The sequence below is a fragment of the Pollachius pollachius genome, assembly GCF_949987615.1.
Source record: "Pollachius pollachius genome assembly, chromosome: 12".
Classification (NCBI taxonomy): domain Eukaryota; kingdom Metazoa; phylum Chordata; class Actinopteri; order Gadiformes; family Gadidae; genus Pollachius; species Pollachius pollachius.
Genome location: NC_136945.1, coordinates 20,307,655 through 20,329,637, shown reverse-complemented (window position 1 = coordinate 20,329,637; position 21,983 = coordinate 20,307,655). Strand labels below are relative to the sequence as shown.

General features: G+C 46.7%; 1 protein-coding gene across 1 annotated transcript; it reads right to left on the bottom strand.

Moving 5' to 3' along the window:
• Positions 1-1,252: 1,252 nt before the first annotated feature.
• On the bottom strand, positions 1,253-21,690 carry igfn1.1 (immunoglobulin like and fibronectin type III domain containing 1, tandem duplicate 1; the record flags this gene model as incomplete). The annotated part of the gene is made up of 24 exons (XM_079747705.1): positions 1,253-1,392; positions 2,173-2,499; positions 3,046-3,342; positions 3,761-3,953; positions 4,507-4,592; positions 5,087-5,395; positions 5,816-5,944; positions 6,693-6,872; positions 7,535-7,831; positions 8,382-8,675; positions 9,365-9,506; positions 9,887-10,011; positions 11,004-11,117; positions 13,197-13,466; positions 13,850-14,122; positions 14,357-14,525; positions 14,630-14,743; positions 15,437-15,620; positions 15,858-15,891; positions 16,119-16,157; positions 16,561-16,660; positions 16,964-17,106; positions 18,913-19,032; positions 21,642-21,690. The coding sequence occupies 24 exons, from the start codon at positions 21,688-21,690 to the stop codon at positions 1,388-1,390; spliced, it is 3,993 nt and encodes a 1,330-aa protein (XP_079603831.1). The 3' UTR covers positions 1,253-1,387.
• Positions 21,691-21,983: the final 293 nt, after the last annotated feature.

Genomic DNA, 21,983 nt, shown 5'->3' with positions numbered 1-21,983 from the left:
GGGGGCCGCATGGTGCTATAGGGGCCTTCAAAAGGCAGCTCAGGAGGCGTTTGGGGTGTGAAACGCTAAACCCCGCCCTCGCAAACATGCATTTCCAAGTCCCTAGGGATTTTTGAGCAGCATTTCTGGGGGCCACACATTTCGAAGGCTCCTAGGTGCGAAGCGGTCGTAACATCCGCAAACTTTTGAACACACGTTATTCCACTGCCTTCGTCGCCGTCGCCGTGCGGTCAAGAGGTGAGGTTACAACATTTGTTTGCTTGTTTTTATCATCATAAACTAGTGCGGTATTCTAAAGGAAATAGTTTGGCCATGATTCAAAGAAATGTTCACAAAAGTGCTTAAGTGTATTTGAAAGAAATACTTAAATAGTTGTGTTGATGCTTGGGTGAGGAGTTGATAATTAAGTGGGCGACAGGGAAGGAATATTTCAGCCTTTAGATGAGCGTTGACATTAAACCCCCCTGGTTGAAACTGAGACAGGTCAGCGTGCACTTTGAGCCCTGCTCTGCTTCTTGCCCATGTCTAGCAGTTGTCCACCGCTAGTGTCTTCAGCGGGGCTAAACTTGGACTACAATTTGACCTCGGTACATGTACATGGCCTAGAGACTGTAATACAAGGAGACCGGACATAAATTACTGACAGAAAGGTTTTAAGTGGCCATAATTCAAACACGTTGACTATGCAAGGGTTCCTCCAGGAACTCTCTTCGCTCTCAAAAGGATGGATATTTTTGAAATGTTTATTTACACCAAGCTTCATACAGTTTAAAATGGCATGTCAGAAAATACGTTGCGTTGTATGAATAGTAATAACTGTTCTCGTTCTCCATTCTGAAGCATGTAGTGTGTAGTCTGTTTGCCCTATTTTGCATTAACACACTAATACAACTATAACATTATAATGTGTTGCGTAATGTTTAAGAACAGCAAGCATAACCTTTCAATTCTTGCAGAGGATTAGTGGTTTATTATCTATTTAATAATGGCTTCACCTACTGGAATACTACTTCCTGAATCATAGGCTATCCTTAGCAGCATTTCAAGCAGTTTTTTTTCGATTATGATTAATTTAAACTCGCATATTGCTCACCTAAAGGCTATCGGAAATTCAGAGTGAAAAATGTGTACCATTGCAAATTCATATTCTGTTCAATTTGCATATCTTTTATTCATATGCACTCTAGAAATCTAAACAAGACTCACAAGCCATTCAAAGCTTTCCATCTGATGCCATCTGTGTGGCTAAGACTAAAGCGAATAGATTCAAACATTCATGTGTAACTCAACACGCAAACACACAGGACCAGATTAAAACACATGCTTCCTGTGTCGAAGAATCGTCTTGGAACTCCTAGTTCGGGGACGTTGTCTCCAAAGTGCTGGTTTATTCTGAAAGAAGGACACAAAGAGAATCATTAGTTTCATGTGTGATTATATATTACAATACACAAAATCAGGCGAAGCTATACAAACATCGGTTTCTATGACCATCGTTACTATTTTGTAATTTGGCCAACTCTATCCAGGGCAATTAGGTTTGAGGCTAGCCATACTACTCAAGGATGCTTACACTGATTGAGTTATGGTACCCAGGACATTTCAGCTGGGCGGCGAACCAGTTTCTCCCCCAGCCCCCATATCACATCACAGCCCATATACGCTCAATGAACATAAACACCAAATTAGCCAGAGCTAAAAAAATCCCCTGGAAAGAACAGTTACAATAATAGAACCCTACAAAGAACGGTTAAAAAAATGAATTGTGCAAAGAACAGTTAGAAAATACAACCCTACTAAGAACAGTTAGAAAAATATACCCCTGCAAAGAACGGTTACAAAAATAGAATCCTGCAAAGAACAGTTACAAAAATACAAACCTACAAAGAACGGTTAAAAAATAGAGCTCTGCAAAGAACGGTTACAAAAAAATACAACCCTAGAAAGAACAGTTACAAAAAATACAACCCTGCAAATACAACCATACGAAGAACGGTTACAAAAATACCACCCCAGAAAGAACAGTCACAAAAATACAACCCTAGAAAGAGCAGTTGCAAAAATCCAACCCTACAAATCCAACCCTAGAGAGCACGATTACAAAAAATTACAACCCTAGGATTTGAGCCAACAGCCCTAGAACCTAAACCATCCACGCTGCGTCCCTCCTACCTCTGACGGTGAGGTTGGTGCTGCACTCGGCCCGGCCTAGTTTGTTCTCGGCGATCACCTTGTACTCCCCGGAGTCTTTTGGCCCCACCGTGAGCACGAGCAGGGAGCACACGCCGCAGGTGTTGGAGATCAGGTAGTTGGTGTTGGTGTTGAGGCTGATGTTGTCGCGCAGCCAGGTGATGTGGGGCGTGGGCTCGCCGCGCACGGCGCAGCTCATGTAGCACTCGTAGCCCTGGGGGGCGTTGTGCTTCTTCAGGGGCACCAGGAACTTGGGCGTGCGCTCCAGGACGCACGCCTTGCTCTCGGTCTCGCTGACCGTGAACTTCACTGTGGGGGCGGCAGGGGATAGGGTTAACGGGGTCGTGGTGAGGGTACTTCCTCATCGTATGATTTAAGTAGGATTTGGTTGTCTATCGTAAGTGGACATACAGGTGAACGTAATCGAAGGACAATTCAGTTTGCTAAATATTTTTATATATATCGTTTTTTTTCAAACATTATCAATAAATAGTGTTAAGTTTTGTCTATTTCCATTATTAAGTCGTCTTTTTTGTAATCACCCCTTCTGTTGTACTACCTTAATCTCCCTCATGGGGAAGGATATCAAGAGATCTACCTACCTACCAGTTTATACGATATATTGAAAATCAGTACAATATGTACATTTGGATTGTAAATGAAAACAAATTCACTGGATTGGCTGTTTGCGTTCATGACAATGAGATGAGGCATCAGCCTTTGGCCTACACATGACAATGAGAAGACGCATCAGCTGTCAGCGTACGCTCCTCTCATTATCATACGTTCACAAACGGCTGACTCCTTATCTCATTATCCTGCTTGATAAGGCGAGGACCCCCTCCGGGGCCTGACCTTTCTTGGTGCTGATGGACCACTTGGCGCTGCTGGAGGGCTTGGAGGAGCCGATGTCGTTCTTGGCGTACACCCTGAACTGGTACTCGCGGCCCGGCACGATGTTGCAGGCGGTGAAGCGGTTGTTGAAGATGCGGTCGGCCACTGTGCACCACGTGGGCTTGGCGGAGTCTCGCTTGGTGACCACGTAGTGCAGCCGGTCGTCCCTCTTCTCATCCGGGGACCCCTCCCAGGACACGGTCACTGTCCCGGGGACTTTCTCGTCCAGCTCCACCGGGCCCGGGGGCTTGGGTTCGTCTGGGGGGGGACGTGAGGTAGGGTTGAGTATGGATGAGTGGGTATGCGTGATAACGTGTGGATACGAAGAGATGGACACGTAAACGCACAGAGACATGCCCGTACGCACGTATGGACACACACAGCCGCCTGCATCCGCACACACACCTATACACATACGCACGTAGACGCACGCAGCACGTGAACGAACCCACACGCTCGGACACACACGCGCTTGGACACGCGCGCACAGCACGCATTGACGCACACGCGCGAGCACACGTACACACAAGCACAGACAAGTAAACATGTGCGCGTGAGACATACAAGAGTGACTCGGAAAGGCACTGACCACCGCCACAACGCACCTACTCGTGATATTGAGGTTTAGCTTTCTTGGAGTGGCATTCCAATAGATGTTTGTGATCTGCGATCTGACCTGTGACTCTGATCTCCACGCTGAAGGACTCCTGGCCGACGATGTTCTTGATCATGATGGTGTACACGCCCGTGTCCGAGCGCTCCGCGGAGGGGAGGAGGAGCTGCGAGGCGCCCTCTGTGTTGCTAATGGTCACCCTCTTGGAGACAGGCACCCCGTCCTTCAGCCACTTCACCTCGGGCCAGGGAGACGCCTTGGCACAGTCAACGCTTCGGTTAAGAGCTCAGCTTTTCAAGAATTGAGTGATTAGCATGGTCGCCCTTAGCCCCAGAGTAACTCATGCATCCCTGTTCATCCGTGGCCCAGAGTGCATTTCACTGCTGGGTGGAGTTTGTCGGATCTCCCTCCCTCGCCAAAATACATACATGTTGGGTTAATGCTCCTGCCGTTGAGCAAGGCACCATGCTGACGGTTAAATGCTCCTAATGCTGCTAATGATGCTCCTAGTGCTGCTAGTGATGGTTAAATGCTCCTAGTGTAGCTAGTAATGGTTGAAGGCTGCTAGTGATGGTTAAAGGCTCTAGTGCTACTAGTGATGGTTAAATACTCCTAGATATGGCTAAATGATCCTAGTGGTGGTTAAATGCAGAGTTTTGTATGAAAAATAGAGAATCCTAATACTAATCTTATTCATTAATGTACTATTAAGTATTTAATCTGGCCAGGTCATGTTAATGTTCAATGCCGTCTTGCTCAATAATGCCTATAGGTCAGGCTCGCCCTCCCGCGGCCTACGTCGAGCTCACCTCGTAGTCGACGTTGAAACGCGCAGAGTTTCCCGCGCGCACCACCACCAAACTCTTGATCTTGGAGTTGGTGAACCGCGGTCTCACTGGACACGACAGGAAGTTAAACCGTTAAACAGATTTCAAAGGAAAACTAGAGGATTTTGTCGTCGAAACACATTCACACAAGTCGACTTACTGCTATATCGCATTCAGCTGACACAATGTATTGAGCGCTAGTTCGATGTTATCGTAGTCTACATGATTATTTTGTATTATTGTGATTAATATCAGCTCATTATTTATTAGAAAGTTGTAGGGGTAGTAAACTCAGTTGTACTATCATGATTATTAAGATTAAGACTGAGCATAAGCATAAATAACAACTAGATATTTGCAGTACATTTACATTAAGCGCATATAGCAGTTACAATGAGTACATTTGTCGGAAGAAAATTAAACAATACATCGCTGTCGGCAGAGTAAGGATGTTCCTAGAATCAAGCGCTAACAATCGCTAGGTTAACAACAAAGCTACAGCGGGAGACCAGTAGTGTTCCGTTCGGGAAGTGAGGGAGACGTGTGCGTTGCTCATCCCTACCAGGCGGGGGCATGGCCAGGACGTAGTTGTCCAGTTCGCAGGGCTCTCCGCAGCCCCCCTCGTTCAAGGCGACGACCCTGACCCAGTACATGGCCATGGACTTCATGCCCTTCACGGTGAAGGCGGAGCCGGTGATGGGGCTCATGTTGCAGCGCTCCCACTCAGGGCACTCCGCCGGCCGCATCTCCACCCAGAAGGCCTTCGCCTCGTCCTGCTCCCCCGGGAGGTCTTTGGGGTTGGTCCAGGACAGACACAAGGTGGTGTAGGAGGAATCTGTCACCTTCAGGTCGATGACCTGACCGGGCGGCTCTGGAAGAGAGCGGTCGAGTGTTGTGGCTCGTTGTTCGGGCAGTGATCGAGAAACACGGTCCATTGGAAAGGGTTACATGTGTTGCTAAGCGTTGCGATCCACGGGTAGGGGGTCTATCGAATGGAGTCGTGTGTGTTGCTAAGCATTGCGATCCATAGGTATGGGATCTACTGAATGGAGTCATGTGTGGCTAAGCTTTACAGTCCATAGGAGATACTGAATAACAGTCCATTGAAGAGTAAAATGTGTTGCTAGGCATTGCGCTCCACAGGTAGAGGGTCTGTTGAATGGAGTCATGTGGTGTACCAAGTGTTGTAGTGCATGAGAGGACTGGACTAAGTGATGGAAGGAGGGTTCAACATTTAATTGCAATGCAATTGAATTGCCCTGAAGCAACATGGAGGTTTGAAAATACCTACTTTTGGGGTCCCTGGCGAATACGAACTCTGACGGGATGCCGAATTCTCCGGCCCCGGAGTCGTTGACGGCGGCCACGCGGAACTCGTACTCCAGTCCCTCGTTCACGTCTTTGACTGCAAAGCTCTTCCCTGTAAAGAGTCACGGTATCCAGTTTAATCCACATTAGAGACTGAGACGACCTGAGCCAGCGTCTGTTGGCCCCATTCTCGATACGACCGGCGTGGTATGCTAACCGGGCGAGGGGAACCCCGCGAATCGTTTAGATCAGTGGTCTAAAACTTTTGCTACTTGTGTACATCTTTTCTGCTGAGTACCCCATTCACCGGCAGGTGAAGCATTAATAATGTATGTCCGTTCTGTTAGGCAGTGTAAACCTTAACATTAAAAGGGCGCAAATACTCACAATTTAATGAGAAACATGGGCTTGTGCTTTTTGCAACTGTTGGCTAATTTCTCCAGAGAAGAAGCACAACACCAGGGGAGGGTGAGAGCACGTAGAGGTGAATCCAGTACAAATACATTCCTCCTGGAACTCACGCCATTATGGTGCTTCTGAATGCACTTTGTTTTTCAAGGATTCTCATTTCTCCTTGTTTTCAGATTCAATTTCAACCACTTTCTTTTATCTAGATTTCAGAATTACACTCACTGAAATTGATAGTTAGCATTTCTTTTAAGAGTTATTTACATATATATTTTAAATTTTATTTTCAGAATAACTCCTGCATTACTCCAAAGTACCCCTAGGGGAACACATACCCCAGTTTGAGAACCACTGGTTTAGATGGAGCAGAGGAAGCCTTTGGGTGGGGAACACGGCCCATTACCCTCGGCATGTAACCTCGTGGTGTACTGTCGGACGTGCGAGCCACCAACCTTTGACCAGCTGGTCGGGGGGGTTGACGGGGCCCCACAAGTTGCTCCCCTTCTTGCGCTTCTCCACGTTGTAGCCCAGGATGCTGGTGCCCCCCGTGTTGCCCGGGGCGACCCAGGTCAGGTTGATGCAGTCCTTGAAGGCACTGACCACCTTCGGTGCCGAGGGAGGCCCAGGGTATGCTGGGAAATTGGAATTAGTGTAAATGGTTCATGGTTGAAAAGAAAACAGATGTTATGATACTTACACCCTAACATCTCTTGCCCGCTGCGTCCGTCCGTTGACGGATCCCATTGACTCCAGAATGCATTGGGCGGAGCTGCAATGCATTCTGGGTCCATCCGTTCCCTTGGACCCGTTGGCTCCGTCAAAAAGTTTAAAGATTTTCAACTTTTCAGGGCAGCGACGGATCCGTCATCCAATCAGATCGCGTGTGCTCGGGCTTGGCTGACGGATGCCTCTGCAAAGACTACTCCCCCATCCGTCAGCCACGCCCTCCGTCATCCGTTGACGGACGGTGCAGTGGGCAAGAGGTGTAACCCTAACTTCTAGTAAGGCATCGGACATTTTCACCTTGGGTTGGGATGACCAAGTAAAATCACACTTTTAATGTAATGTGTAATAATAACCAAATAAAAGTAATAATAATGAAAAAGAAACGATAAATAAATAAATCATTAATAAATCAATTATTTTTGTATTTACTAATTTTCTTCCTCTTGTAGAGCTTAAAAGATACATGTAATGGGTCCAAACAGGTGTGTGTGTGTGTGTGTGTGTCTGTCTGTTGTCAAGACAAAGGTAAAACACTGAACCATTGTCAGAGTAAGAACCCCCGCGGTACCTTTAGTGCCGGCCTGGACGTCCTCGCTCTCCATGAGCTCGCTGATACCCATCTCAGTCTCCACGCGGATGCGGTAGCAGTAGCGACGGCCGTGGTCCACGTCGATGTCCCGGTACTGGGCCTCCGGTCCGATGGGGCCCAGCTTCTTCCAGGTGTTGCGGCCCACCTGCTGGCGCTCCATGATGTAGTTGTCGATCTTGCAGCCGCCGGCGTCCTTGGGCGCCCTCCACTTGATGTCGATGGCGGAGGACGAGGCCTCCACGATCTCCAGCGGCCCCATGGGCGGCGTGGGCCGGTCTGTGGGTGACACAGAACCACACGTCCTTCGACACATTCTCCTCTGTTGCTCATCCTTAACGTTCGATCAGCCCATCGATAAGACAACGACAAACTTTAAACGCGTGGATGAAGTGTCGCGCTGCAGTGACTGCGACTGGACGGCTGGCATATCGCCGTGACTAAAACTGAATGCCTGGACTCTCCTTAACCTTAACCGGCCTGCACCCCATCAGCAATTTAAAATGTTTTGCCTGTATGTACGTCAATTATGGTGCCCATTGCACTCCTGATCATCCCTGGAAGGAGGGATCCCCCACTCTGCGTTCCTTTTCTAGACTTCATCCTTGCTAATTAAGGGAGATATTTCTGCTCTCTGGGGGGCTAGGGTCAGGGGGGTGTCATACATATAAGGCCTGTTAACACCTTTGAGACTACCTGTGATTAAGTGCTATACAAATACAATTTAATTGAAATACATTTGACATTTAAGTTGGACATTTGAAGTCCAACCCAAAACTATGAAACCATGTACGTGCCTAACAGTGTAAACGGCGTTTCACACACTTACCCAGAACCACCAGCTCGCTGTAGGCCTCGATGCTCCCGAACTCGTTCTTCAGCTTGATCTTGATCTCGCCGCTGTCCTTGCGCTGCAGCTTGATGAGATTCAGGCGGCACTCGCCCTCGCTGTTGTCGATGCGGATGTGGGACTGGTCCGACAGCTCCTCCCCGTCCAAGTACCACTGGATCTTCACAGGCTCGCGGCCCAAGTGGGGCAGCTTGAAGGTGGCCTTCTGCCCCTTCTTCACCGTGACGGGGGCCTTGAAGGCCTCGATGTCCTCCGCGCTGAATCTGGGCGGATCTTAGGGAGTGGCATCAGGCAGGTTGGTTAAACAGGAGGAGGAGATTTTTGTGTATTTTAGTTTCTGAGATGTGCTATTGGGGATTAACCGTGAATTCTGATTAAGGACGCAAAGGAGTACGCATAAACCAAATGATGAACAAAATATTCTAAATAGTATTGTAATATATTTCCAGACCTATTTCAAATACATGGTTTATAATGTTAGTATTTTGGCAGAGGCTTTATAAAATAGGTTTTGTTCGCCACCATTTTACAATAAAGCCCTCCAGACAAAACCGTTCGTACAGTGAAATGTATGGTCTCACTTTGAGGAGCTTTAAAAAAGAAAAAACACCTACAGAGGTTGGTACTCAAGTACTCAGGGTTTCGGGCCTTGTATTAAATACTAATTTCTTTGTCGTTAAGGAGCATAACATGTCATTAAGGAGCCGGTACGCAACAGGCCTTAAGATGCCTGCAGGTAGATTGGGGACTTTGTAATTCAAACCAGAACCCTCCATGCTGAGAGACTTATACCCTCACTACTAGTTAGTTAGAAGTACCCTTACTACTAAACTAGATGACCAAGCATCCTGGAAGCAAATTTTTCTCATCATTGTTTAATGCTTTAACCCAACATACCGAATGCTGTTGAATGCTCTAGTACAACGCATGTATCCACTTCTTTAAAAGGGCAGCTTATTTACCTTCAACACTGATGACCGCTTCGGTCTTGCGGCCGTCGGCCTCAAAGCGATACGTCCCGCTCGTCTCCTCCGTGACCTTACTGATCTTCAGTCTGTGGAAACTTCCGTCTTTAGAGATGGTTAAATCCTCATTTGATTTAATCTTGAAAGGGGGAAAGTGGAGACGGGTTGTAAGACATTGTGTTGCAGTGTGGGATTCGGCTTGAAAAAAGTTAATGATGAATGTTTTTCAATCATTATGCTACGTTAATAATGAATCAAGTCATACTACTTCAAGGATTTTTTTTTACAAAGCAGCTTTGTGTTTACATGTTATTTAGGAGAGGTCGGGTTTGTTGCTCAAGGACAGCTACAGGTAGACAGTGGACATTGGGATTCAAACCCAGAACCTTTCAGCTGATAACACCCTAACCATGAGACCAGCCTTCCCCACTCATTAACTCTGATGAGAATCTAACACTCTCTTTTTACATGGAGACCGATGGCTACATCTTTATGTTTACTACGATACCAAGGGCTCACCTCTTCTCCATCCTTGTACCAGAATCCTTCACATTCTTCGCTGCTCACTTTGCACTCGATTTCTGCTGGTTCTCCGATGATAGCTTTGACATCGGAAAGCCCAGCGTGGAAGTGAACCCCTGGATCTGGGAATTAACCACCGGTGGGTGAGTAAATTTGCACGTGACTCTCAGACAGCTTGGCAAAATGAGAGCGGGTAAATGCATGTTAACTTTATACGTTGATGCATTGCATACACAGCTGCATGTTATGTGCGTATATGAGTTAATACGCTTCCCTCAACTCTAAAATCGATCAAACATCACCCTTGACATGTCTTGTTTGATCCGTGCTGTGTGTTTTTATACTAAATGCATGTTGAATGTCAAAGAGGATGTTTGAATGCTCTTCAATTATTGACAGCCGTTTGAAGTAGTACTTCAAAGTTGATGTTTGAATTCCCTTCAATAATTGACACCAGTTTGAAGTTGTACTTTATGACCTTCTAGTTATTTCCCCCAATTGATTAGCTTTCCCCGCATCCCTTTAATAAAGCCTCACCTTTTTCAAGGGTTCATATTGTAACTGATCTTGCCTGATCTACCAACATTTGTCAATTAACGTACTCACATAAGCGTCACTTGATAACAAACCTTTTACTTTTACTGAACCTAATTTTCATCTTAATACAAAGGAGGGATACGTTTAGCTTCGTAAATGCATGATTGTATTCACATTCACAATCAAATTTCTTAGACTTCTCTGCACTCGTATCATTTTGAAAATATTCACTTAAAAGGCGACTGGAGTCGCGAAAGCAGGAGCAAAATAAAAAAAGTACATAGGCCTATATATATATATCTTTTTTTTATACATATTTATATAAATGCGCATATGGTTTTCATCAACATCCCCTAAAGGTAATATCATCCTTGCAGCAAAGCTTGGCTCAAATCAGTAATCTTTGCAAAAAAAATAAAAAAAAGCACCATTTAATCTCCTCCAGAGATCAAATGTTTGGTCCCGTTTGAAAGCTCACGCCTTCAAACGGCCCAGAAAGTCATCCGTTTGATCAGATGACTTTGCTGCGGGCCAGGGCCCTCTCATGCGGGGCCTAGTGCCCTGCCCTGGGCCTTACCGACCACTGTCTCTGCGATCAATGGGTCCTGCGATCCCCCTGCTGATTGCTTCCCCTTGCGGGGGGCCTTCCCCCCCCCCGGAGATCCGTCTCCGTCCCCCGGAGCCTGATCGCCTGTTACCGTGGACAACCACCATCTTTTGGTTTCCATGGTATGCCGCGTAATCGTAATTACAATTACATTTTACATTTATGATTACATTTTGGGCATTTTGGGCATGTGGCAGACGCTTTTATCTAGAGAGACTTACAACAAGTACATTTGTCAAAAGAAGGAGAAACAATATATCTCTGTCGGTACAGTAAGGATGTTCATAGAACCAAGTTCCAAGCACTTACAATCACTAGGTTAACCCATTCCCCGTATACAAGAAATATAGCTAGGATAAGACTACACAAGTACTATTTTTAAAAAGTGCACGGACGTACAACATACAATAAGTGTGTACATTCAGTGCCAGGACGTACAACATACAATAAGTGTATGCATTCAGTGCCAGGATGTACAACTGTCTAGGTGAACTAATTATTATCACTCACTCTTTGATTGGCTGTTTTGTCCGCGGCTGCTGTTGATATGACAATATTAACACTATTACTGGACCGACTTACCATTTAGAATGCAAACTTCAGGACAAATAGATGGAGGCACAAACACTCAGAGACTGGGGGTTAATGATTTAACCAATCTTTTCAAGTGTCATTTAGGGAAATTGTAGGGTTGTTTTCTCTATCTTTAATAGATGTTTGTTTGCGTTCATTTAAAGACCCCAATTATTTCTGTTGAAGTAGTTTACTCAAGATAACAGTAGATCAAATGCAGGAATTTTTACTTCTCTTGTTTGGTTTGTATTTTGGCTGATAGTTGCTTATACTCCCTCGAAACACTAAAAGCAAACTGTTGTAATGGTATAAGAGTTTGTTTTGGCTGTCTTTTTGGACACATTTAAATATACAAATCGATAACATTAATTCTAAAGAGGTAATATATCGTGGTCTTGTTAAGGTACGGCCACACCAAACGCGTTACGTGCGTAGGGTTATGCGCGTAGGGTTATGCGCGTATCGCCCCTAACCTGCCGCTTGATCATTGTGTGTCACAAAAATGGTTCAACTCGCCTTATGCGCCCGTGAAGCTAGATGAGCCCGCCCAAAACGTATTTTACCCCGCTATTTTTCTTTTGCTCCACCACCATCGCTGCGCTGTATTTGTTGTGGGAGTCCGAGGAAAGTAGGAAACACACTGAAACGATGACTTGGTCGTCCATGTTCTTTCTGCTTCTGTGCGTCCTGCGTCTCTCTGCCGGTGACGTCGTGTCAAGCTCAACTCTGATTGGCTGCTATCGCGGCTAAGCGCCACGCGTAGGAGCGTGAATTTTTTTTTTTTTGAACTCTGCGCGTAGGTGCATTAGGCGCGTTAGGTGCGTAAGAACGCAGCTAACGCGCTGCTTTAGCGCGTGTAACGCGTCCACGCGCCGAAACCAATGGTTCCCTATGCAAAACTGCCGATTGTCTACGCCTCTTACGCACGTAAGGCGTTTTGTGTGGCCGTAGCTTAAGGCCACCATGCACGGTTCAGAGTGGACCCCTTACCTACGACGGTCTCCGGGATCAGGGGGGCGTCTCTGACACGTTTCTTACGCTTCCCTCCTTCCCCTTCCGCCCCTTCGTCATCGCCGTCTTCATCACCTCCATCGCCTCCCTTTCCGTCGCCTCCACCTCCACCTGCTCCCCCAGCTCCACCTCCTGCTCCTCCTGCTCCACCTCCTGCTCCTCCAGCTCCACCTTCTCCTCCAGCACCACCTCCGCCTCCAGCTCCACCCCCAGCTCCGCCTCCTGCACCACCCCCAGCTCCGCCTCCAGCTCCACCCCCAGCTCCGCCTCCAGCTCCACCTCCAGCACCAGCTCCGCCTCCTGCACCACCCCCAGCTCCGCCTCCTGCACCACCCCCAGCTCCGCCTCCTGCACCACCCCCAGCTCCGCCTCCAGCTCCACCTCCACCCCCAGCTCCGCCTCCTGCACCACCCCCAGCTCCGCCTCCTGCACCACCCCCAGCTCCGCCTCCAGCTCCGCCTCCAGCTCCACCCCCAGCACCAGCTCCGCCTCCTGCACCACCCCCAGCTCCGCCTCCAGCTCCACCTCCAGCTCCACCCCCAGCTCCACCTCCAACTCCGGTTCCACCTCCAGCACCACCTCCAGCACCACCGCCAGTAGCGTCTACAGCACCATAACCACCGGCTCCACCAGCCTCTCCCCTGGCTTTGGCCTCAGCGTCGGCTTTAGCCTGCTGGGCCTGCCACTCCTCTTTGGCCTTCTTGGCGGCCGCCAGCTTCCCCGCCATCTCCTTCTCGTACTTGGCCTGCTGGTCCTTGGCGATCTTCATCAGCTCCTCGTCGTTGCCGCCGCCCGCCACCGTGTCCTTGCGGGCGCCCTTCCGCCCCTTGCCGGCGGGATCCTTATCAGCTGAGGGCAGAACCACGGTGGTCAATGTATCGCTACATTACATTTTTACGTTCACATTTAGGGAATATAGCAGATGCTTTCATCCAAAGCAACTTAAAATAAGTATGTTTGTCAAAAGAAACAGAAACAGTATATCGCTGTTGGTTGTTCGTAGAACCAATGGCCAGGCACTTAACCCATTCCTTGTGTACAACAAAGCTGGCTGTAAGGGGTGGAGGGTGGGGAAGTTACGGGGGGAGGCTATGCAGAGTCTAAGTGACCTCTGAAGCGGTAAGTCTTGAGTCTTTTGTGGAAGCTGGTGAGCAGCTCTGCGCTCCTAACATCGGCAGGGAGCTCGTTCTACCACTGCGGTGAGCATGAACCAGAGGACGGCTAGAACTCACCCTCCACGATCAGAAATGTGTTGCAGGATTTGATCCCTGCCACCGCTGCGTAGATGCCCCCATCCAGCGGCATGACGTCCTTCACAATCAGCTTGTGGATTAGCTTGTCCTCCGACACCAGGATCTGGAACTTCTCCCCGTCTTCCAGCGGGGCGGACTTCCCGAACCATTTGATCTCGTTCATGGGAGCGGTCAGGACACACTGGAACTGAGCGTTCTCCCTCTCAATGGCCTTCACCTCTTGGATTTTGACCGCAAAGTCGACGTCAGGGACTGGCAGGTTGAAGGGGAAGAAGAAGATGAAGGAAAACCGGGAATAGAGGACAAGTGAATCCACAGAACGTAGCTAAGAGTTAACCACGCAAGGTGACAGCCAGCTCGTCGGGAGCAATAAGGGGTTAGGTGTGTTGCTCGGGGACACCTCGCAACCTTCCGCTTACAAGTCAGCCCAGCTCTACCTCCTGAGCTACTGCCGCTAGCGAACCTATCCCACCTGAGGTGACTTACCTTTAAATTCAGTGGAGAAAATGTTGATACCCCCGACGTCCACTGAGTAAAGTCCAGCGTCTTCTGCTCCCAGTTTCTTTATGGAGAACACGTACTTCTTTCCAACCCGTTTCAAACTGTGCTTCAGCTCTTCCCCCAGCTCTGTGGTGAAGGGAACCATGATTCCATCCTGAAGGTAAGGGAACATTTTGTTACCAGACACACGGGTGGAGAGCCACCACTCACGGAGACCATCAGAAACATGGAAAACACATAGTTATTGTTGGGTCTCACCTTGTAGAGGAAGACCTTGCTGCTGGGGTCTTTGAGGTCCATGTCGATCTCGATGGTGGCACAGTCGTTGTCCTTGACGTCAATGTGTTTCAGAGTGCTGATGTGTGACACAAACTGCAACACCAGCAAGAGATGAGAGATCGGAGCAGAAGAAGGAGATGTCTTCAGACAAAGCCGTGATCAAGCCAAAACAACCTAGATGTGGTTGTCGTACACGCCAGCATCTGTTCCTTTGAACATGACGGTAAACATGCCCTTGCATTCCGCTGTCAAACTAGTTGTGATAGATGATATTTATGTATAATGGATCATAGATTATAATTCACTGCTTTTAGAAAAGAGTCAGCCCTTTATCTTCTGATAAATAACATTCGTACGCGTCTTACAAAACATATCAGTCAGTGCACGTTGTGCACTGTGTGAATCCTTGTGCATTATAAACGTCAGTTCTGTCATTTCCACGTTTATCGTGGACAAACAATTTCATGTAGTTATCTAGTAGTAGTCTTTCATTCCGTTCAATTTCAATTCAATTTTATGTGTACAGCCCTTAATCACAGGTGCAGTCGCAAAGGGCTTAACAGGCCGTATAGTTATGACACCCCCTGACCCTAGCCCCCCTAGAGGGCAAGAGAAAACTCCCTTAATTAGCAAAGAAGAAATCTTGAGATGGAATGCAGAGTGGGGGGGGTCCCTCCTTCCAGGGTTGCTCAGGAGAGCATTCACTGAAGTGTAGACACACCTGTATCTGGTGTCCATTTCCATGGTGCTCCAGTAGGAGGACGAGTGGGGGGAACACATCCCTACCTGAGCCACCTCCGCCTCCTTCTCCTTCCTCATCTCGCTCAGCCTCTTCAGCATGCCGCGGAAGTTGGTGATGCCGTACTCAATGCAGATGCGCTCGTAGTCTTTCTTATCGGCACTGAGCAGGATCTCCCACACCTTCTCCTCGTTATCCATGGGCTTCTCCTCGCGGGTCCCGTCGGGCTTTCTGCAGAAACCAGACGGCGTCTTTAACGCCTCTCACTTTGGAACACATTGGGCTGTGCGCTTTTTATGGCTCCGAGCAATTTACAATTGTTTTTGTTAAAACCAAGCCTTCTTCTTTCACGTTTTACATTTTACTGCTGCCAACTTTGACTTTTAGGCTTTATTTTAGTGTAGGTGTTTAAGGCCCTGGTTAAAATCATCACGGCACTCTGAGTTACTTTGTTGTGTTTTAGCCTACCGTTTCTTCAGTTGTTTTCTGAGATCTGAGGGCTCTGAGGAATCAGACAAAGAGAAATAAAAGGTGGGTTATGGATTCATGCACGTCACATAGTTAATGGTAATTGTTTTCTTGTAAAAAAAGTATATTGTCTATGAGCACAGTGCACACATTCAAAGATTGGAGTGACCATGGGGTAGACGTAATTAGTTTTGAGGAAAAATAATTAATATCAACGCTTTTCTATTATTTGTGACTTTATTGATTTAAATAGAAGCTCACCTTCCACTTTTTGTTGTTCTTTGTTCTTACGGAATCCAACTAGATAAGAAAAACATCTATATCAAGTAGTAGTAGTTTCTATAGTCAGCAAAATTTTAGATTAAATCAACATAGAATAGTCTGTATTTGAATACAACTTCAAACATATATGAATGAATTACAATAAGTACATTTGTCAGAAGAAGAGAAACAACAATACGTCGCTGTCGATACAGTCAGGATGTTCATAGAACCAACTTCCAAGCACTAAAAAGAACTGGGCTAACCCATTCCCCGTATAAAACAAAGACAGCTAGGATAAGACGCTACACAATGATAAGTACTATTTTTAAGTGCAAAGGACGTACAACAAACAACAATGATAATATCCAATTGTAAAATGACCAAGTCTTGCCCATGCTAACTCTAAAGGATTGCTTCGGAGAGATAAAGGAGTTCCTACCCTCGATGACGTTCAGTACCACGGTGCACACTGCCCGTCCGTGGTCGTTGGTGGCGAAACACTTGTAGGTGTCTGCATCGTCCGGGTCCACCTTGGTAAACTGAGCACAGGGTAACGCGTGAGGTTTCCTATTCGGAATACCGTCACTTCAGAGTGCACGTTATATTCATGCATAGACATCTACATCCCCCTGTCATCATGACATACCCCGTGAGAAAATAATCAACACGATTGATTTCTCATCTTGATTAAAATACAAAGTCATTAAAGATTCAAATTCAATTGTCGGATTTTAAAAAGAGACAATACACAAAAGACACGAAAAACCCAGTTTCTATGTACTTTTAGGCCGATGTGTCAATGGTTCAGCTTCTAGGCGGCGTGTTTCTACGTGCAGGCTCACCTCGATGGTGTGCTCGCCGGTCACCTCGTCGAACTTCTGCTGACAGGTCTCCGGGTGGTAGATGATCTCGCCGTTGGCCCGGCTCCAGGTTACCTTGGGGGTCGGGTTCCCTATCACTTTGGCTTTGAACACAGCAAGTTTACCTGGGGAGGGGAACAACAAGTCAGGAACCAGAATCCTACACACCCCATCAGCGTACAGGGGCCAGGCCCGTTCTCTCTTCTCCATCCCTCACTTTCTCCCTCGTTCTCATTCTCTCTCTCTCTCTCTCTCTCCATTGATCTATCTATCTATCTATCTGTCTGTCTGTCTGTCTGTCTGTCTGTCTGTCTGTCTGTCTGTCTGTCTGTCTGTCTGTCTGTCTGTCTGTCTGTCTGTCTCGCTCTCGCTCTCTCGATCTCATTCTCTCTCTCTTTCTCCATTGCTCTATCTATCCGTCTGTCTGTCTGTCTGTCTGTCTCTCTCTCTCTCTCTCTCTCTCTCTCTCTCTCTCTCTCTCTCTCTCTCTCTCTCTCTCTCTCCATATAAATCTATGTATCTTATATATAAAGCCATGTAACTAGTTTAATGTCTCTTCCCAAATAGGAAGTAATTTTTTTCTTTTTTCTTCACCAGTTTTTTTTTCTGTTCACCAGTCACTGGGAGGCCCCTTAATGCATCGATGATCAACCTCATAGATAAATGTTTCTGTTCTGTATCCTCCTATGTGTGAGTGCTTTGGTCATGACCTGATGTTCACCAGTGTTAGAAACGGCCATTCAGCGTCATTACGTTTCATGATATCTTTGGTTTACTATTTTATGAGTTCTGAGTCATTTAGCTTATTTTTCTAAGTTTTCCATTTTGTCAAGGAGCAGGTAGGGGTAGACGTGATCAAACCTTTAGCCGTGAAGAGAATAAATCCCTGACCACTAGACTATCCCTATCACTAACCGCCCATGAATATAGTGTAGTTCTTTGATTATGTGAGTGTAGTGAGGGTTAGGAGTGGGGTACCTACCCTCATGTATGGTCAGGGTAGCAGTGAGTTGGGGTACGTACCCTGTAGAGTCTGGGTAGTAGTGAGTTGGGGTACATACCCTCTGGTATGGTCAGGGTAGTAGTGAGTTGGGGTACATACCCTCCTGAATGGTCAGGGTAGTAGTGAGTTGGGGTACGTACCCTCTGGTATGGTCAGGGTAGTAGTGAGTTGGGGTGCCTACCCTCCTGAATGGTCAGGGTAGTAGTGAGTTGGGGTACCTACCCTCTATGGTCAGGGTAGTAGTGAGTAGGGGTACCTACCCTCTATGGTCAGGGTAGCAGTGAGTTGGGGGACCTACCCTCTATGGTCAGGGTAGTAGTGAGTTGGGGTACCTACCCTCTATGGTCAGGGTAGTAGTGAGTTGGGGTACCTACCCTCTATGGTCAGGGTAGTAGTGAGTTGGGTTACCTATCCTCCTGAATGGTCAGGGTAGTAGTGAGTTAGGGTATGTACCCTCCTCTATGGTCACGGTAGTAGTGAGCTGGGGTCAGGGTAGTAGTGAGTTGGGGTACGTACCCTCCTGAATGGTCAGGGTAGTAGTGAGTTGGGGTACCTACCCTCCTCTATGGTCACGTAGTAGTGAGTTGGGGTCAGGGTAGTAGTGAGTTGGGGTACCTACCCTCCTCTATGGTCACGGTAGTAGTGAGTTGGGGTCAGGGTAGTAGTGAGTTGGGGTACGTACCCTCCGGTATGGTCAGGGTAGCAGTGAGTTGGGGTACGTACCCTCCGGTATGGTCAGGGTAGCAGTGAGTTGGGGTACGTACCCTCCGGTATGGTCAGGGTAGCAGTGAGTTGGGGTACGTACCCTCCGGTATGGTCAGGGTAGCAGTGAGTTGGGGTACGTACCCTCCGGTATGGTCAGGGTAGCAGTGAGTTGGGGTACGTACCCTCCGGTATGGTCAGGGTAGTAGTGAGTTGGGGTACGTACCCTCCTGTATGGTCAGGGCGATGGGCTTGCGGGTGAAGTCCGGGGTGGTGGCGTCCACGGGAAGCTCCTCCTGGAACTGGGTGATCATCACCCCGGGCACCTTGGACTTCTTCCGAATGCCTAGGAACAGGAGGACACGCTACAGGGAACGCTGGGAACGCCGGGAACGAGGTACAGAGGACAGAGGCACTGGGAACTCAGGCGTGCCATCGCAGCAGAACCAGGTCACCTTCCAGTGAGGGTTAGGGAGGTTCACCTGTACTGCCGCCTCATGTTAATACAAACTAACATGTTTAGTAAGAAAGGTATTTGTATCAGGATATAAATAATATATTAATAAATAATTTTTATATCAATATAATATAAAATTATGTTTTAGTTATTAAGTTTTAGTTATTTAGTTAACTTTTTTGATTTTAATCTTTATTGTAGCCTTCAAAGTTAATGCACACTAACATGTTTAGTACATAATAAATGTATTCGTGTTAGGAAATGTAAATATTATTAAAATATAAATTCGAGAACAAAATTATATTATAAGAATATTAAGTTTACCTTGAAGTTCATAGATTCATATCTTTATATTTTTTGATTTTATTGCAATTTTTCTATTACTTATTTAAATGAAGCCTAACTATTTGAAATAATGACAAAATGATTCACTTTTACACTATAGGAATTTTTATTCACTTTAAAAATTCCTATAGTAATACTTATGTATTAATACATAATAATATTATATATATGAATACGATCTTTAGTTGAATATACATTTACAGTCCTTGAATACGGTATTTCATATGCTTCTGCTATCTCTCAACACAGTCAGTCACATCTTCAGTTTAGATTTGTGAACCCGCCCAGTTTGTACTGAAGACCTTAGCTTTATAACTAAAGCAGAATCTCTTGGTACTATCTTCCTGTTGTCCTGACTCCTAGCTCGTCTGAAAATAACGAAGCTGATAACTTCAGACAAATAGTTATATTTGCGAAACATGAATTTAGATCAGTGGCGTTTCACCCTAAGATCAAGTTCACAAACATGGACCGAACTGTGCTCTTGAAATGCCAGATAAAAGCAGCATTATGCTAGCTACAGTAGCGGAAAGAACACTAAGATTAACATTACCACCAGCAGGATTACACGGATTACATTATCTTGTTTCAGCGAGGTCTTTGCTCCTCAGCCCGCAGCGTGAGAAGCAAGGACGGCTTTGGTCTATTCTCCACGGTACCAGATGTTCTGTATCTGTCGTGACGCTCGAGCCAGGCCTCTACCCTGGCTCTCCCTCCGTCCTCTGAACCCACTGGGAGCCACTGGGAGTCACTGGGAGCCCCCCAACACACATGCCACCGCAGCCCCAGTCAGTGCACAGTCATGCCAATGTGAGAAGGTGGTGCCGGTGGATTCAAGATATGTGAGTTTGTATGGATGTGCTTTTGAGTTTGTTTTTTTCCATCACTTTGCATACCTCTTTCCCAGGGCTGGGCGTCATCGGAAACGTCGACTTAACAGGCAACACAACAGCGGGGAGGGGGAAATAGGACAGTAAGATAGAACACAACCACAATGAAACGGGTCCTGAGAGAGGAGAGTCGTGATACGAAGACACAGGGACATTCATTGTACAAGGACAGGTGGGTTCAACACAATGACGTTGGGAGGGGGGGGAGGGGAGGGGTTGGGGGAACACAAAGGGACACATCTGGAACAGGCCAAAGCAATGGAGAGACAACTTAGACAAATCGTATGAAAATGGATGGATAAGATGTGAGTTGTAGAAATGTTAGAAATGATTTGTTTTGTTGTTGGACTGGTATGCTGGACGGCAGACAGAATCTGCTGGTTGGATCTGTTGTTGTGTGGAATGTGTTGTTAGAAAACTGCTTCCACTGGATGAGGTCTTGGGGATGTATCATCTCTAATCATCGCTTCTGTCTCCGTCTGATTCCATCTCCGATGGCGAAGGCAGACAGCTTGTCGCAATCATCTTGAAGTTCAGTGATGATCTTCACTTTCGGAGATGATACTTGCGTTGTTTCTGTTGTTGTTTTCTTCCCCCATTATCATTTTTCATGGCTGAGCTCTTCCTTTGTTTTCATGTTTCAACGGCTTAATACAAGAATTCAAATTCAAATTTGATCCACATCCCGTTCATTCTTAACTTCTGTTCTTGCTTGTTTGGTTGACGTGTCGAATGAACCAATCAAGGCCCAGAGAGAGGTCAGGCGAATGGATATGGTGATGGGCCGTGATGTCAAGGTCACTCTTGAGAGGTCACCAAGAGGTTTTTCTCGGCGGTAGTTAATATGGATTTATACATCTTCATATACTATGGTGTTTTATTCAGAAGACTTGGGATCGATTATACTTGGAAGGATTAATTCTGGTAGTTTCTTCATTTCTGTATTTAAAGGCAGCCCTCTTCCATAATGAGAAACCTTTAGCAATTCAGATACAGAGAGAAAGGATCACCAGAAGAGGCGTTGAACGTGAACGTTGTAAAAAGCGTAATCCTACGTTCGCTCCCGGCCGTCCTCGTCTTCGGAGCTCCCTGTCTTCAACCTTCAAACGTCTCCCGGTCAGGTATCTCTTTGTTCTTACGTCCTGGCATGGCGACGGATCGATGGCCGACCCGTTGGCTCGTGGAGGTGTGAGGGGTGTGATCCCAGACCTTTTGATTGACAGCCATGGCAACCAGAGAGGACAACCTCTGGCCTTTACTCACCCCCCTGCCCGGCGGCAGTCTGGTCGGCAATTTTGGACTTCTTCATCATCTTGTCTTCCAGGAGTGTACGACCCACTCAGAAGGCTCTGGAGGATTCGGAAACAAAAAACATGCAGGGGATTGGTTTTGGTGCTGCTTTTTACTACATTTTACATTGACAACATTTAGCAGACGCTTTTTTCCAAAGCGACAATAAGTACATTTGTCAGAAGAAAGAGAAACAATATAGCGCCGTCGTTACAGTAACGATGTTCATAGAACCAAGTGCCAAGCACTAACAAACCTAATTTAACCCATTCCTGTATACAACAAAGCTATTTCACACACAAAGCTTTCACTAGG